Raw genomic sequence first — 17,006 nt, 5'->3', positions numbered from 1 at the left:
GGTAAATTTTTTTAAGCTCAAATAAAAAATCTGAGTCCGAATTTTATCTTCTTAAATTTTTTTTAAAAAATTATAATGTATTGGCATAATAATAAAGAATAATCAAATGCCACATTCTTAAACAAGTAATTTAGTTATAACTGAAGGTCTTATAGCTTAATTGGCGCAAGTTATCGAAAAAGAACAAAATTTAGTCATAAAGCCGGTTGTAGTCTAAGGTTACAACTTTACTCAATAAAATAAACACTACTACATATTTTGAAAATTTAACTGTTGAATTGCATGTTCTACATGCTCTTAATACACATGCCAAATTTAATATCAATTGGATATTATGTACTATATGATCTATAAGCTTATATATTATACATAATTTTAAACTACAGAAACTTGCAATTTAAACAATTTATTAATGACATAGCTATTGATCTTTAATTTTTAAAATTTTTGTAAGTATGGAGGATATAAAAAGAAGATGTAATCCAATAGTGAATTTATCAATATTCACCTCCAATATAATGATATTGTGTAATACATTTAATTTTGTAGATAAATTTTATCCAAGTCAGCATTGGGTTCATTCAAATCCAAAACAAGATCAATGAACTTGTATTTCAGTGTAATGGTGGGGTCTCCTGGAACTGTTATATAATCTTCCTGTAGTTGTCATAGCCATCAATTAATAATTCTAGTAAATATCATATTGCAACTCTTATCCTCCAGTCCAACTCCAATATTTTCTGAGATTTATTTTGTTAACTGATAAACCCTTTGGCATCTTCCCATTGCATGACTAATTTATCATTTAAAATGAAAAATAAAATCAATGACCAATAAGAGTCACATGCAACAGCACATGTGCCATCCTAATATATCTATAATCTATTCATGTACTATTATCAAAAAAATCTATTCATTACCAATCCCCATCGTATGTTATATATTGTTAGCACTATGTATATATATTAATATCATATCAATGATATATATATTAATAGTGTCATTTTGTTCTTGTGATTTATTATAAGAATAAAACATATTACACATTTGAGTGCGTCCACACAAGTGTTAAATAATATTAAAATTGTGAGTTAGACTCACAATTCCAGTGTTATTACACACTTAATATTTTCTTTTTCTTTTTCTGAGAAACTACACACTTAATATGTACGCATACGAGTGTAAACACTGCTCTTTATTATGATACTAACCCCCTCTCAAATAGTCTCATATCTCAAATTAGTAGGTAAATTCATATACATTATTCTATATGAAGGGTTTAATTCGTCGAGTTCAACAATTATATACAAATGCAAATGTTTGGTAAATGATTATTTGTGATTTGAATGTTATCTTTTAATTAGAATAATTATTAAAGGATTAAATTCATTATTTCTCAACAATTTAAGATTTGAAGAGAAAATGTAATTTATCATGGTATTAAAAGTTCTGAGTCCCAAGTTAAACACTAGTACTTCATGTAAATATTTTTTTCTTCTATATATATATATATACACACACACAAAAGTAGTACTTCAACTAGAAGCTAATTGAGACTTGAGATTAATGCTTCTAGAATCCTCAAATTTATTATAGTAGACTTCCTGTTTTTGCAAGAAAGAGTACTTTTCCTTGTAAAGAAACAAACGATTGGTAGTTTCTTTCTTTCATTGTTTCATTTAAGAAGATGATAGGTGGTGTCTATAATCATAGGACTACCTAGGAGCAGAGTAATAAGCTATATCGTTGAAGAAAATCTGTTACTAATATACGCTTGATAAGTTATTTCATAAATAATAATAATAATAAAAGCTGGATAAGTTCGTTCTTATTATTGTAGTATAAGACAGTGACCGTTTGGTCGTAAAGACCATGATGAGTCATGAGGCTTATAACTCGCGCTATGGTCCACTCTCTCTCAGACCCTTCACACTAACAATAAAAAACACAACAAGTTGCACGTTTTACCTTCATAGTTGTTCAATCTTAATCAAACTGGTATGCAAAAATTGAACCTGTTTGATCAGTGACTGTGGTCTTGAATTGGTCATATAGGAATATGCAGCTTCAGTGGCATGAAAAGTTCAAGGTTTTGATCAACAACAGATGGCTGGTGTTTGTGTGTGCAATGTGGGTGCAGTCGTGTGCAGGTGTTGGGTACTTGTTTGGAAGCATATCACCTGTGATAAAGAGTGCCATGGGGTACGACCAGAGGCAGGTGGCTTTTTTGGGTGTGGCTAAGGACTTGGGTGATAGTATTGGTTTTGTGGCTGGGAGTTTGTGTGAGGTTTTGCCCATCTGGGTCATTTTGCTCATTGGGGTGGTGCAGAACTTTGTTGGGTATGGCTTGGTTTGGCTTGTTGTTGCTGGTGTATTGCCTGCTTTGCCTTTTTGGGTGGTGAGTTTAATCAACTTCTCATTTGTTCACTTTTTTTTTCCTGTTTGTGTGATTTAAATTTAATTTCTCTTTTGGCTCTATGGAATAGTGCGATTTTTATTATTGAATCTTGATAAATATTGCTTGATTTCTCTATGACTCTCTCTCTCTCTCTCTCTCTCTCTCTCACACACACACATGGTGATCATCTTCAGCAATATTACAGTGATGATGAGCGAATGTGATGTGGTCCGACATGTATGCCAATTGCCAAAACCTTTGTCGTTTTGCGTTTTAGTTGGTAGATGTATTCCCAAAATTAGAACTTTCAGAAACTGATACAATTAGTCAGTGTTTTGTCAATCCATCAAAATTGTAAGAAGCTTGAAATTCCTCAAGTGAGGAGAGCGGACAAATGAAAACGGCAATGCCATGCCAGAGAGAAATTGAATCAAATAGGAAAAATAAGGGGCCAAAGTTTGAGGAGACTGATCTTTCAAAGACTGTAGACTGATGGGGGTGTCAAGTAGTTTGCTTGACTGACTCTTTTAATAGATACCTGATTTGGGTATAAGATCCTTGTGAAAAGCCAGCCATATGTTTTTACTTGCTGAAAATAACTACAGATTTAATCCTTATAGGGGTTTGCTTTCCTTGCTGAAAATAACTACAGAATTAAAACACGAGTGAAGTTTGAACATAATGTTTTGGTTCAGTATCAGAAGAAGTCCTCTGTTTAGTATAAGGATGTGGTTAGTCAATTTTCTTAATTTGCGACTTGAGATGTCCAAAAGAAAGTATGGATGTATTGAATAATTAGGAGTTTCTTCGCCTTAAGTGATTCTCTGCCTGAAGCTAGATCCCTTTATTGCTCGTCTCTGGTGTTGGGGAATGTTAACTTCATACTGAAAAGCATTTGACGATAGCCGGTGTACATTGCTCTCTTTTTCCTTTTTTTCTTTTTTAAACCAATTTAAAGAATATGGATAAAAATCTCCTTTTTTGAGGAAATTATACAACTTTTTTCGGTAGTAATTTCTTGTAGATGTACAAACCAAGTTGTTGAAGTTTGCCTATCACACAAATTAACTGTAGGAACTGCTATTTATGAGATACATATATGTTTTCACTCACAACATGGATAGTTATCAAAGACACACACACAAAAGCATGCTTGACAGACATGAAGATGCATGGTATTACTCCTAGATCTGAATTGGTCATATAACTCCTAGATCTGAATTGAAGTGGAATAAGTGTATAGAGGTTCATGTACATTGATCATGGTATTACTCCCTTTAGCTTACTATTAGAGAATGGCAATTATTTCCCTACATGTAACTTATCCTGCTGCGAAGCATGTACTTTGGATTTGATTAGTTAACCCACTTAGTTAGAAAGAACTGAAAGATTTCTTAAACTATGTTGTGCTGGCAAAAATGTTAACCATTTTTTAATTTGCAGTTGTGCCTTGCATTATTTGTGGGAACAAACGGTGAGACCTACTTCAACACAGCTGCTCTAGTTTCATGTGTGCAAAACTTCCCCAAAAGCCGGGGTCCTGTTGTGGGGATATTGAAGGGGTTTGCTGGATTGAGTGGTGCAATTTTGACTCAGATTTATCTTATGATCAATTTTCCGAATGAATCATCACTCATATTCATGGTTGCAGTTGCACCAACAATTGTTGTTATTGCTCTGATGTTCATTATTAGACCTGTGGGAGGTCACAAACAAGTTAAACCATCTGATAATTCAAGCTTCTTCTTTACCTACAGTGTTTGCCTCATTCTGGCAATTTATCTGCTGGCAGTGTTGGTGATTGAGGATCTGGTTGACGTGAGTCAAGCTATAATCACTTTATTTGCAGTTATTTTAATTCTTTTCATACTGCTTCCAGTTATAATTCCCATTCGATTGGTATTCTTCTCGGGACCAAGGCCTCCAGCTGAGGAGAGCCTTCTCTCTGAAGCACAGAAACAAGAAGCAAGTAAATCTGAGCAGGGTGTAAATGAGATTATTCTCAGTGAGGTTGAAGATGAGAAGCCTCCAGAAGTAGACTCCCTTCCGGCATCAGAAAGGAAAAAACGAATTGCTCATTTGCAAGCTAAACTGTTCCAAGCTGCTGCAGAAGGAGCTGTGAGAAGGCGAAAAGGCCCTCGTAGAGGAGAGGATTTCACATTAATGCAGGCATTAAGAAAAGCAGATTTTTGGCTGATCTTCTTCTCCCTTGTTCTGGCTTCTGGATCCGGTTTGGCAGTTATTGATAACTTCGGTCAGATTTGTGAATCACTGGGATATGATGATACAACTATATATGTATCCATGATCAGCATTTGGAACTTTCTTGGCCGTGTTGGTGGCGGCTACTTCTCTGAGCTTGTAATAAGGTACACTCTAATTATTTAATTTAAAAGTACGACATCAGTATTTTCCTTCAGTCATTATAAGCACATCATTTCCTGATCCTGTTTTGTAATTTGTCATTTTATTTTACCAGAAAATATGCCTACCCAAGACCAGTGACAATGGCCATGGTTCAGGTTATCATGGCAATTGGACTTTTCTACGCTACTATGGGATGGCCTGGAGAAATTTATGTTCTCACTGTGTTGATAGGGCTTGGGTATGGTGCTCACTGGGCAATTGTGCCAGCTTCAGCTTCTGAGCTATTTGGCCTGAAGAGTTTTGGGGCCTTGTATAATTTTCTTACACTTGCTAGTCCAGTAGGTTCTCTGATTTTCTCAGGTGTCATTGCTAGTGGTATATATGACTATTATGCAGATCTCCAAGCCGGCCTCTCACATCAAAACTCTAAAGCCATGCTTGCAATACCTCTTCGTGATGATGACCTCACTTGTTTGGGAACCATATGCTATTCCATCACATTTGGGATCCTGTCTGGACTTTGCCTTGTGGCAACAGTCTTGAGTTTGATTGTTGTTTATCGGACTAAGAGGGTTTATGCCAACCTGTATGGAAATTCTCAAGGTTGAGTTGCAAGTTACTGAAGAGTGAAGACATACTATTAGCATATGGGTGCCAAGAATTATTCGCTCTTACTTTAAGGCTGAGGATTTTGTTGAGTAGAAAGTGCAATGGTGCAAACATTTTTAGCTGCACATAGTGCATAAAGTGAGAACCAGCAACGAAGCACAAATCTACTATCAAATTCTATCCGTTCATTATGGAAACCAAAACCTATAAGGTTTTCTGGTTGGAACCTTTGCTTGGTTTGGCATGTAGTTTGCACAAATTATTCTTGTACCCTTAAAATACCATTTTTTTTCATTATCTGCAGGATGATTTCCTGCTTACCATCTGTTTTTTCTATCTTTTGAAAATGGATTATATTTTTTTTTATATGAATGAGAGAAAATTATTAAAGAAAGAAACAAATCAAGAATCATTTCACAGAAGGCACAATAGACTAGTTAGTAGTTGCACGCAAGCAACTAAGCTGAATCAATTATTTCCCAATCCCAACGCAACATTTTGTTTAAAACCAATCTCTTAACTCCCTTGTAACACTCTTTATAAGGCCTAATGTCTAGTTTCAAACACTGCATCATTGCTGCTTCAGATTTACATTGTCATTGTGAATTTTTGCACATCTTCATATCTACATGCGATGCATTGTTGCAAACTTGCAATCAAGTCTAATTTCAATAGCATGGCCTTGAAACTTATCCCCTTCAAATCTCTCGTTAAAATGTGACTAAGAAAATAAAAAGATGTGAAAGCTGAAAAAGTAGAATCAATTATCGTGGTTCAATTTGATGGCCTACATTCATAGCAGAAAGTCTTAAACAACTACATCTTTGCTATTATGGTTCGGTTTAATAGTCTACATTTTTGCTTAACCTTATAGATATATATAAGAATATATTAGGTTTAATATGGTAACCCTAAAACCACAGTAGTTTATGGTATTACAAAAAAAGGTAGCCCATGGTATTCTATAAAACTGTGGTCTACAGACCTATGAAAATATCATAATATATTTTACAGGCTACACATTTTTTATAATACTATAGAATATTCTATCATCCCTTTAAACTCAAGGCAGAGGCTTAAAAGAAAACTTGAATTTGGAAGAGAAGTCTTCAATGCAAAGATGATCTTTAATGGCCATTGAATGATTGGAACCACCAAGAAATGCCTAAGAAAAAAAAATCACAGTCTAAGAGGAGGAAGCCCATCCAGGAGAAAGGGAAGCTTGTGAGGCCCATGATGCACATGAAAAACACCCAAGAGCACAAGGTCCTTCTATTGGGTTGAGTGAGGACCTATACAAGTCAAATAGTAAGCCAGGCAGGTAGAAGGCCAAAATGGCCCAATGCCACAATTTTCAAAAAATTTTAGCAAAAAAACACTGTTTCAGAACTAAACAGGGAAATACCACTTTTATGGTACTCGAGTTTACCAAACTCGAGTACCATTTGAAACTCGAGTTTAAGACACTCAAGTTCCTAGAAGTTTTGCCACCGTGGCACTGCTAAGGTGGAAATTTGACGAATAAAAAAAATAATGTGATACTCGAGCTTGATATACTCGAGTACCATGCAACACAATACTCGAGTATAACATGCTCGAGTACCTTTTATAAATAAAATATTGTTTATTTTATTTATACAGTACTCAAGCTCACCAAGCTCGAGTACCTTGTAACTTTTTTTTTTTTTGGGATTATCGACAAATAAACATAAACATAAAATGTTGTTTATTTTATTTCTACAGTACTTGAGCTCACCAAGCTTGAGTACCTTGTAACTTCTTTTTTTTTTTGGATTATCGACAAATAAAAATAAACATAAAATGTTGTTTATTTTATTTCTACAGTACTCGAGCTCACCAAGCTCGAGTACCTTGTAACTTTATTTTATTTTGTTTTGGGATCATCGACAAATAAACATAAACATAAAATGCTGTTTATTTTATTTTACAGGATTACTCCGCTCACTAAGCTCGAGTACCTTGTAACTTTTCTTTTCTTTTCTTTTTTTTGGGACTATCGACAAATAAACATAAACATAAAAATAAGTAGCTTTTTTATGTATTTATTTATCTAAATAGAAGCATTGTAAAATACAGAGATTTTAATTTCAAAATATGAATTTAATTTCTACATTAAGTAAAAATGTTCACTGTTTTCTCATAAAAATTGTTCACTCTTCTTTTTGCATAAATTATTTTTTGTTTACTATTCAAAAAATAGTTCGCTGTTTTCTCATAAAACACCTAGTAAAATCGTGTTTTCTAAATTTAAATGCCAAATCTAAACGCTTTTTCATGTTTGAATTTCACAATAATCGAATCTATTTTTTTGCATTGATAAAATCTACTTCTACATTAATAAAATTTTCTCTCTGCACATCATATTTACTGTATATTCGAATCTGCTTACTGCATTCATAAAATTTGATTTTTGCATTAAGTAAAACTGTTCGCTATTTTCTCATAAAACACCTAGTGAAATCGTATTTTCTAAATTTAAACGCCAAATCTGAATGCTTTTTCATGTTTAAATTTCACAATAATCGAATTTATTTTTCTGCATTGATAAAATCTACTTCTACATTAATAAAATTTTCTCTCTGCACATCATGTTTACTGTATATTCGAAAATACTTCACGTTCATAAAAATTTATTTTTTGCGTTAAGTAAAACTGTCACGTTTTCTCATAAAAATTGTTCAGCTCGTTTTCTGCATAAACTATTTCTAGCATTCTGCATAAAATTATTTTCTGTTCAGCATTATTTAAAAAATTGTTCACTCACTTTTCTGCGTAAATTATTTTTTGTTCACTATTTAAAAAATTGTTCGCTGTTTTCTCATAAAACACCTAGTAAAATCGTGTTTTTTAAATTTAAACGTCAAATCTGAATGCTTTTTCACGTTTGAATTTCACAATAATTGAATCTATTTTTCTGCATTGATAAAATCTACTTCTACATTAATAAAATTTTCTCTCTACACATCATGTTTACTGTATATTCAAATATGCTTACTGCATTCATAAAATTTGATTTTTGCATTAAGTAAAACTGTTCACTGTTTTCTCATAAAAATTGTTCATTGTTTTCTGCATAAACTATTTCTAGTATTCTGTGTAAAATTATTTTCTGTTCAGCATTATTTAAAAAATTGTTCACTCACTTTTCTGCGTAAATTATTTTTTGTTCACTATTTAAAAAATTGTTCGCTGTTTTCTCATAAAACACCTAGTGAAATCGTGTTTTCTAAATTTAAATGCCAAATTTGAATGTTTTTTCATGTTTGAATTTCACAATAATCGAATCTATTTTTCTGCATTGATAAAATCTACTTCTACATTAATAAAATTTTCTCTCTGCACATCATGTTTACTGCATATTCGAATCTGCTTACTGCATTCATAAAATTTGTTTTTTGCATTAAGTAAAACTGTTTACTGTTTATATTTATTTGTCGATAATTCCAAAAAAAAGAAAAGAAAAGAAAATTTACAAGGTACTCGAGCTTAGTGAGCTGGAGTACTGTAGAAATAAAATAAACAGCATTTTATGTTTATGTTTATTTGTCGATAATCCCAAAACAAAATAAAATAAAGTTACAAGGTACTCGAGCTTGGTGAGCTCGAGTACTATAGAAATAAAATAAACAACATTTTATGTTTATGTTTATTTGTCGATAATCCAAAAAAAAAAAAAAAAAAAAGTTACTCGAGCTTGGTGAGCTCAAGTACTATAGAAATAAAATAATTGACTTTTTATTTATAAAAGGTACTCGAGTATGTTATACTCGAGTATATATGTTCATTTTCAAGTACTACCAAACTCGAGTACCACATTATTTTTTTTATTCGCCAAATTTCCACCTCAGCATGCGCGGTGGCAAAACTTCTAGGAACTCGAGTGTCTTAAACTCGAATTCCAAATGGTATTCGAAAGTTTGGCAAACTTGAGTACCATAAAAGTGGTATTTTCCTATTTAGTTCCGAAACAGTGTTTTTTTGCTAAAATTTTTTGAAAATTGTGATATTGGGCCATTTTGGCCCAGGTGGAAGACAAAATTGGTGTGGGTAACTCTAAGTGCATGTTAATTTGTAAATAAGAAAATAAAAAGAAGATGATAGGTGGTGTCTATAATCATAGGACAATATAGGAGCAAAGTAATAAGCTATATAGTTGAAGAAAATCTGTTACTAATATAAGCTTGATAAGTTATTTCATTAAAAAAAAAAAAGAAAAAAAAGAAGAAGAAAAGTTTGTTAAGTTTAAGTAATACAATGACCGTTTGGTGACTTTGGTCGGAAAGACCATTACGAGTCATGAGCCTTATAACTCGCGCTTTGGTCCACTCTCTCCCTCAGTACTGTATAATTTCTCCTCTCTGAGACCCTTCAAAGTTCAAACTAACCAAAAAAAAAAAAAAACACAATAAGTTGAACGTTTTACCTTCGTAGTTGTTCAATCTTGATCAAACTGGTATGCAAAAATTGAACCTGTTTGAACAGTGACTGTGGTCTGGAATTGATCAGATAGGAATATGCGGCTTAAGTGGCATGAAAAGTTCAAGGGTTTGATCAACAACAGATGGCTGGTGTTTGTGTGTGCAATGTGGGTGCAGTCGTGTGCAGGTGTTGGGTACTTGTTTGGAAGCATATCACCTGTGATAAAGAGTGCCATGGGGTACGACCAGAGGCAGGTGGCTTTTTTGGGTGTGGCTAAGGACTTGGGTGATAGTATTGGTTTTGTGGCTGGGAGTTTGTGTGAGGTTTTGCCCATCTGGGTCATTTTGCTCATTGGGGTGGTGCAGAACTTTGTTGGGTATGGCTTGGTTTGGCTTGTGGTTGCTGGTTTTTTGCCTGCTTTGCCTTTGTGGGTGGTGAGTTTAATCAACTTCTCATTTGTTCACTTTTTTTCTGTTTGTGTGATTTAAATTTAATTCCTCTTTTGGGTCTATGGAAGAGTTTGATTTTTATTTTTTGAATCTTGATAAATATTGCTTGATTTCTCTATGAGACACTCTCTCTCTCTCTCTCACATGGTGATCATCTTCAGCAACATTACAGTGATGATGAGCGAATGTGATGTGGTCCGACATGTATGCCAATTGCCAAAACCTTTGTCGTTTTGTGTTTTAGTTGGTAGATGTATTCCCAAAATTAGAACTTTCAGAAACTGTTACAATTAGTCAGTGTTTTGTCAATCCATCAATATTGTAAGAACCTTGAAATTCCTCAAGTGAGGAGAGTGGACAAATGAAAACAAAAATGCCATGCCAGAGAGAAATTGAATCAAATAGGAAAAATAAGGGGCCAAAGTTTGAGGAGACTGGTCTTTCAAATTTGGGTTGCAGAACCATTATTTGTTTCTCTCAGTATATAGCTTCTGATTAATCATTATGCTGGATTGGTTTGGACTGTAGACTGATGGAGGTGTCAAGTAGATTGCTTGACTGACTCTTTTAATAGATACCTGATATGGGTATAAGATCTTTGTGAAAAGCCAGCCATTTGTTTTTACTTGCTGAAAATAACTACAGAATGAATCTTTATAGGGGTTTGCTTTACTTGCTGAAAATAACTACAGAATTAAAACACATGGAAGTTTGAACATAATGTTTTGGTTCAGTATCAAAAGAAGTCCTAATGCAGGAGCATAACCAAAAGTTATTTCAATATTTCATTTTAGATTTTCAGTGGATAATTTCATATTGTAACGTGGTTATTTGTTTAGTTTGGATTGGTATTTGAGTTTGGTTAGGATTAGTTGTTCATCATTATCCTTTGTTTAGGATTATCAAATTTGTATTTGAAATTGTTTAGGATTTGTTTAGAAGAGTTTATCCTTATCTTTGTGATTCCTGGAAGTTGCATAACAAGCTCCGAATGATTTCTTTTGTATGGAGAGACTATGATTATTATTATTGAGATTATTTGTAGAGATTGCATTGTGTTTGTTTGGTGGTGAATCCAAACACCTTAGGTGGGAAGCCTAAGGTCTACGGTAGGATAATCTAGGTGGGAAGCCTAGGTTGTCCTACATCAACTTGGTATCAGAGCTCAATTCAATCTATCAAAATTTCAGCAACCCAAAGTCTGTCGTTCTTTCAACAACTGTCAATCCAACATCACTGTGAACTCCTTTCAAGCCAAACAGAAAATATCCAGCCACTTTGACGAATCCAGCGCCGCCCTTCATGATATATTTTCTCTGTGTTACTTGTTTAGTTTCCTCCGAAGCCTTAGTTTCTTTTAGCTTAATTTTACGTCTCCAGTGTTTTAAGTTGTAGTTGTTCTTGAATATTGTTATTTTAGGAAAAAAAAAAAGTTAAAAGCAGAACGCTCCAGCAGATACGTGAGAGTCCATTGTCCACCTCTTTTGCTTCAGCCAAGTGACCCATGTCCAGGGCAGCACCAGGTCACTAAACCAGCCCAATCAAGGTCCACCACTTATTGCTCCAGTCGTGGGAATCATGTCCACCAAATGTTCATTTCAAATTGTTGAAAATCTATTCCTATGAATCATGGTAGTCTTAGAAGCACCAATATTTGATGGACGTCCAGATCCATGGACCCTCATCGATTGGCTAGATGAGATGGATCAATTCTTTGATCAAATATGTTTTCCAGATGCTAGTAAGGTTAGGTTTGCCAGGTTGAAATTGAGAAGTAGAGATAGAGACTTTTGGCATAGTATCGAGAATCATCGCAAAGGAAGGAGCAACCCTGCCATAACTGATTGGAATGAAATGAAACAAATACGTATAGAGAAATATGTTCCCCAATGCTATCAAGAGAATTATCAACCTCAATCCTCTCATGGGAATTTTCTACAATACAGAGACAGTATTCAGCAAGAAAACACCTCATCCTTCCGTCAAGAACTCACCGCCATACTTAAGAAAAATAATAAAGGTTTTGCTAGACTCTTCTACTCAAAAAAAGGATGCTCAAGTTCCACCAAAGACTAATGTTGAAATAGAGGTACAAGTGCCAATAGATGATGTTTCAACATTCATGCAGCAAGAAGAACCTATTATAGAGTCTACATTTCAACAAGTGAGCGAAGATTTAGAGGGTGCACTTGATGTGGAGGTTGATTCTGATGAAAGTGCTACTGAGCCCTTCATGATCCATGAGGTTGATGAACATCTACAGGTTGTTGAAGCCCAAAAGGTTGATACTATGGTTCAAGATAAAATTGTGCCTGTTCAACACATTGACTTTGTGCTTCTAGAGGAGTTCTATGGTGTCGTGGAATTGAAGGTTATTCTACTCTCAGTGCTTCCTAAGGTGATTTCTAATCTGAAGGAAGTATTAAGCACCAAAGTCTTAATTCTTCATCACTACAAAACTCGAGGTCGAGTTTTCTTAAACTAGGGCAGTATAATGCAGGACCATAACCAATAGTTATTTCAATATTTCATTTTAGATTTTCAGTGGTTAATTTCAGATTGTAACGTAGTTATTTGTTTAGTTTGGATTGGTATTTGAGTTTGGTTAGGATTTGTTGTTCATCATTATCCTTTTTTTAGGATTATCGAATTATTATTTGAAATTGTTTAGGATTATCAAATTAGTATTTGAAATTGTTTGGGATTTGTTTAGGAGAGTTTATCCTTATCTTTGTGATTCATGGCAGCTGCATATAAAGCTCCGGATGATTTCTTTTGTATGGAGAGACTATGATTATTATTATTGAGATTATTTATAGAGATTGCATTGTGTTTGTTTGGTGGTGAATCCAAGCACCTTAGGTGGGAAGCCTGAGGTCTGCGGTAGGACTAATCTAGGTGAGAAGTCTAGGTTGTCCTACATCAAGTCCTCTGTTTAGTATAAGGATGTGGTTAGTCAGTTTTCTTAATTTGCAACTTGAGATGTCCAAATGAAAGTATGGATATATTGAATGATTAGGAGTTTCTTCGCCTTAAGTGATTCTCGGCCTGAAGCTAGATCCCTTTATTGTTCCTCTCTGGTGTTGGGGAATGTTAACTTCATACTGAAAAGCATTTGACGATAGCCGGTGTACTTTGCTCTCTTTTTCCTTTTTTCTTTTTTAAACCAATTTAAAAAATATGGATAAAAATCTCCTTTTTTGAAGCAATTATATAATTTTTTTTCGGTAGCAATTTCTTGTAGATGTTACAAACCAAGTTGTTGAAGTTTTCCTATCACACAAATTAACTGTAGGAACTGCTATTTATGAGATACATACACAAAAGCATGCTTGACTGACATGAAGATACATTTCAGAATCCATACGGGAGAAATGGTCATATAACTCCTAGATCTGAATTGAAGTGGAATAAGTGTATAGAGGTTCATGTACATTGATCATGGTATTACTCCCTTTAGCTTACTACAAGAGAATGGCAATTATTTCTCTACATGTAACTTATCCTGCTGCGAAGCATGTACTTTGGATTTGATTAAGTTAACTCACTTAGTTAGAAAGACTGAAAGATTTCTTAAACTATGTTGTGCTGGCAAAAATGTTCACCATTTTTTAGTTTGCAGTTGTGCCTTGCATTATTTGTGGGAACAAACGGTGAGACCTACTTCAACACAGCTGCTCTAGTTTCATGTGTGCAAAACTTCCCCAAAAACCGGGGTCCTGTTGTGGGGATATTGAAGGGATTTGCTGGATTGAGTAGTGCAATTTTGACTCAGATTTATCTTATGATCAATTTTCCGAATGAATCATCACTCATTTTCATGGTTGCAGTTGCACCAACAATTGTTATTATTGCTCTGATGTTCATTCTTAGACCTGTGGGAGGTCACAAACAAGTTAAACCATCTGATAATTCAAGCTTCTTCTTTACCTACAGTGTTTGCCTCATTCTGGCAATTTATCTGCTGGCAGTGTTGGTGATTGAGGATCTGGTTGACGTGAGTCAAGCTATAATCACTTTATTTGCAGCTATTCTAATTCTTTTCATACTCGTTCCAGTTATAATTCCCATTCGATTGGTATTCTTCTCGGGACCAAGGCCTAACACTGAGGAGAGCCTTCTCTCTGAAGCACAGAAACAAGAAGCAAGTAAATCTGAGGAGGATGTAAATGAGATTATTCTCAGTGAGGTTGAAGATGAGAAGCCTCCAGAAGTAGACTCCCTTCCGGCATCAGAAAGGCAAAAGCGAATTGCTCATTTGCAAGCTAAACTGTTCCAAGCTGCTGCAGAAGGAGCTGTAAGAAGGCGAAAAGGCCCTCGTAGAGGAGAGGATTTCACCTTAAAGCAGGCATTAAGAAAAGCAGATTTTTGGCTGATCTTCTTCTCCCTTGTTCTGGCTTCTGGATCCGGTTTGACAGTTATTGATAACTACGGTCAGATTTGTGAATCACTGGGATATAATAATACAACTATATATGTATCCATGATCAGCATTTGGAACTTTCTTGGCCGTGTTGGTGCCGGTTACTTCTCTGAGCTTGTAATAAGGTACACTCTATTTATTTAATTTAGTACAACATCAGTATTTTCCTTCAGTCATTATAAGCACATCATTTCCTGATCCTGTTTTGTAATTTGTTATTTTATTTTACCAGAAAATATGCCTACCCAAGACCAGTGACAATGGCTATGGTTCAGGTTATCATGGCAATTGGACTTTTCTACGCTACTATGGGATGGCCTGGAGAAATTTATGTTCTCACTGTGTTGATAGGGCTTGGGTATGGTGCTCACTGGGCAATTGTGCCAGCTTCAGCTTCTGAGCTATTTGGCCTGAAGAGTTTTGGGGCCTTGTATAATTTTCTTACACTCGCTAATCCAGTAGGTGCTCTGATTTTCTCAGGTGTCATTGCTAGTGGTATATATGACTATTATGCAGATCTGCAAGCCGGCCTCGCACATCAAAACTCTGAAGCCATGCTTGCAATACCTCTTCGTGATGATGATGTCACTTGTGTGGGAACCATATGCTATTCCATCACATTTGGGATCCTGTCTGGAGTTTGCCTTGTGGCAACAGTCTTGAGTTTGATTGTTGTTTATCGGACTAAGAGGGTTTATACGAACCTTTATGGAAATTCTCAAGGTTGAGTTACAAGTTACTGAACAGTGAAGACCTACTATTAGCATATGGGTGCCAAGAATTATTCACTCTTACTTTAAGGCTGAGGATCCTGTTGAGTAGAAAGTGCAATTATGCAAACATTTTTAGCTGCCCATAGTGCATAAAGTGAGAATCAGCAACCAAGCACAAATCTACTATCAAATTCTATCAGTTTATTATGGAAATCAAAACCTATAAGGTTTTCTGGTTAGAACCTTTGCTTGGTTTGGCATGTAGTTTGCACAAATTGTTCTTGTACCCTTAAAATACCACTTTTTTCATTATCTGCAGGATGATTCCCCGCTTACCATCTGTTTTTTATATCTTTTGAAAATGGATTATATATATTTTTATATGAATGAGAGAAAATTATTAAAGAAAGAAACAAATCAAGAATCATTTCACAGAAGGCACAATAGACTAGTTAGTAGTTACACACAAGCAACTAAGCTGACTCAATTATTTCCCAATCCCAACGCAACATTTTGTTTAAAACCAATCCCTTTACTCCCTTGTAACACCTAATATAAGGCCTAATGTCTAGTTTCAAACGATGCAACATTGCTGCTTCAGATTTACATTGTCATTGTGAATTTTTGCACATCTTCATATCTACATGCGATGCATTGTTGCAAACTTGCAATCAAGTCTAATTTCAATAGCATGGCCTTGAAACTTATCCCCTTCAAATCTCTCGTTAAAATGTGACTAAGAAAATAAAAAGATGTGAAAGCTGAAAAAGTAGAATCAAGATAATTATCGTGGTTTAATTTGATGACCTACATTCATAGCAGAAAGTCTTAAACAACTACATCTTTGCTATTATGGTTCGGTTTAATAGCCGACATTTTTGCTTAACCTTATAGATATATATAAAAATATATTAGGTTTAATATGGTAACCCTAAAACCACGGTAGCCTATGGTATTATAAAAAAAGACAGTCCATGGTATTCTATAAAATTATGGTCTACACTTATGGGAATATTATAATATATTTTACTAGCTACACATTTATGATAATACTATAGCATATTCTAACATCCCTTTAAACTCAAGGTAGAGGCTTAAAAGAAAACTTGAATTTAGAAGAAAAGTACTCAGCGCAAAGATGATCTTTAATGGCCATTGAATGATTGGAACGACCAAGAAATGCTTAAGAAAAAAAAAATCAGAGTCTAAGAAGAAGAAGCCCATCTAGGAGAAAGAAAGCTTGTGAGGCCCATGATGCACATGAAAAACACACAAGAGCACAGGGTCCTTCTATTGGGTTGAGTAAGGACCCATAGAAGTTAAATAGTAGTAAGCCAGGCAGGTGGAAGACGAAATTGGTGTGGGTAACTCTAAGTGCATGTTAATTTGTAAATAAGAAAATATAAAGATGTAAAAAAGAAAGAAAGCATAATAAAAAAAAATATCAACATGGTTGCCTAAATTGTGTGTTACAACTTACTATAAGCATACATTTAAGTTTATTATAGTAATTTTAAAATCATGGTAGCTCATGGTATTATAAAACAATAGTCACTCATAGTATTCTACAAATTCACCATTCATTTATTTATGACAATATCTATATA

At 34.5% G+C, this 17,006-nt stretch overlaps 2 protein-coding genes across 5 annotated transcripts; both read left to right on the top strand.

Annotated features, from left to right (window-relative positions):
* Positions 1 to 1,909: 1,909 nt before the first annotated feature.
* LOC142631619 (protein NUCLEAR FUSION DEFECTIVE 4-like) lies at positions 1,910 to 5,736 on the top strand. Its single transcript, XM_075805827.1, has 3 exons — positions 1,910 to 2,398; positions 3,842 to 4,767; positions 4,878 to 5,736. The coding sequence occupies exons 1-3, from the start codon at positions 2,060 to 2,062 to the stop codon at positions 5,371 to 5,373; spliced, it is 1,761 nt and encodes a 586-aa protein (XP_075661942.1). The 5' UTR covers positions 1,910 to 2,059; the 3' UTR covers positions 5,374 to 5,736.
* A 3,973-nt stretch (positions 5,737 to 9,709) lies between these two features.
* On the top strand, positions 9,710 to 15,714 carry LOC142631752 (protein NUCLEAR FUSION DEFECTIVE 4-like). 4 transcript variants are annotated; one of them, XM_075806053.1, is made up of 4 exons: positions 9,710 to 10,248; positions 13,886 to 14,811; positions 14,962 to 15,044; positions 15,167 to 15,306. In XM_075806053.1, the coding sequence occupies exons 1-3, from the start codon at positions 9,910 to 9,912 to the stop codon at positions 15,032 to 15,034; spliced, it is 1,338 nt and encodes a 445-aa protein (XP_075662168.1). In that variant the 5' UTR covers positions 9,710 to 9,909; the 3' UTR covers positions 15,035 to 15,044; positions 15,167 to 15,306. The 4 variants fall into 4 exon arrangements, with proteins under 4 accessions (XP_075662168.1, XP_075662167.1, XP_075662164.1 ...); XM_075806052.1 differs by having other exon boundaries at positions 9,725 to 10,248; positions 14,919 to 15,044; positions 15,167 to 15,714; XM_075806049.1 differs by having other exon boundaries at positions 9,728 to 10,248; positions 14,919 to 15,714.
* Positions 15,715 to 17,006: the final 1,292 nt, after the last annotated feature.

The sequence above is a fragment of the Castanea sativa genome, chromosome 4 (genome assembly GCF_040712315.1).
Source record: "Castanea sativa cultivar Marrone di Chiusa Pesio chromosome 4, ASM4071231v1".
NCBI classification, from domain to species: domain Eukaryota; kingdom Viridiplantae; phylum Streptophyta; class Magnoliopsida; order Fagales; family Fagaceae; genus Castanea; species Castanea sativa.
The sequence above is the reverse complement of the archived record's forward strand: the minus strand, read 5'-3'. Positions and strand labels throughout refer to the sequence as shown.

Coding starts and splice junctions, on each gene's coding strand:
- LOC142631752 (XM_075806049.1), top strand. CDS start 9,910: ATGCGGCTTAAGTGGCATGAAAAGTTCAAGGGTTTGATCAACAACAGA. Junction 10,249..13,885: donor CTGCTTTGCCTTTGTGGGTG/GTGAGTTTAATC, acceptor TTTAGTTTGCAG/TTGTGCCTTGCATTATTTGT. Junction 14,812..14,918: donor TTCTCTGAGCTTGTAATAAG/GTACACTCTATT, acceptor TTATTTTACCAG/AAAATATGCCTACCCAAGAC.
- LOC142631619 (XM_075805827.1), top strand. CDS start 2,060: ATGCAGCTTCAGTGGCATGAAAAGTTCAAGGTTTTGATCAACAACAGA. Junction 2,399..3,841: donor CTGCTTTGCCTTTTTGGGTG/GTGAGTTTAATC, acceptor TTTAATTTGCAG/TTGTGCCTTGCATTATTTGT. Junction 4,768..4,877: donor TTCTCTGAGCTTGTAATAAG/GTACACTCTAAT, acceptor TTATTTTACCAG/AAAATATGCCTACCCAAGAC.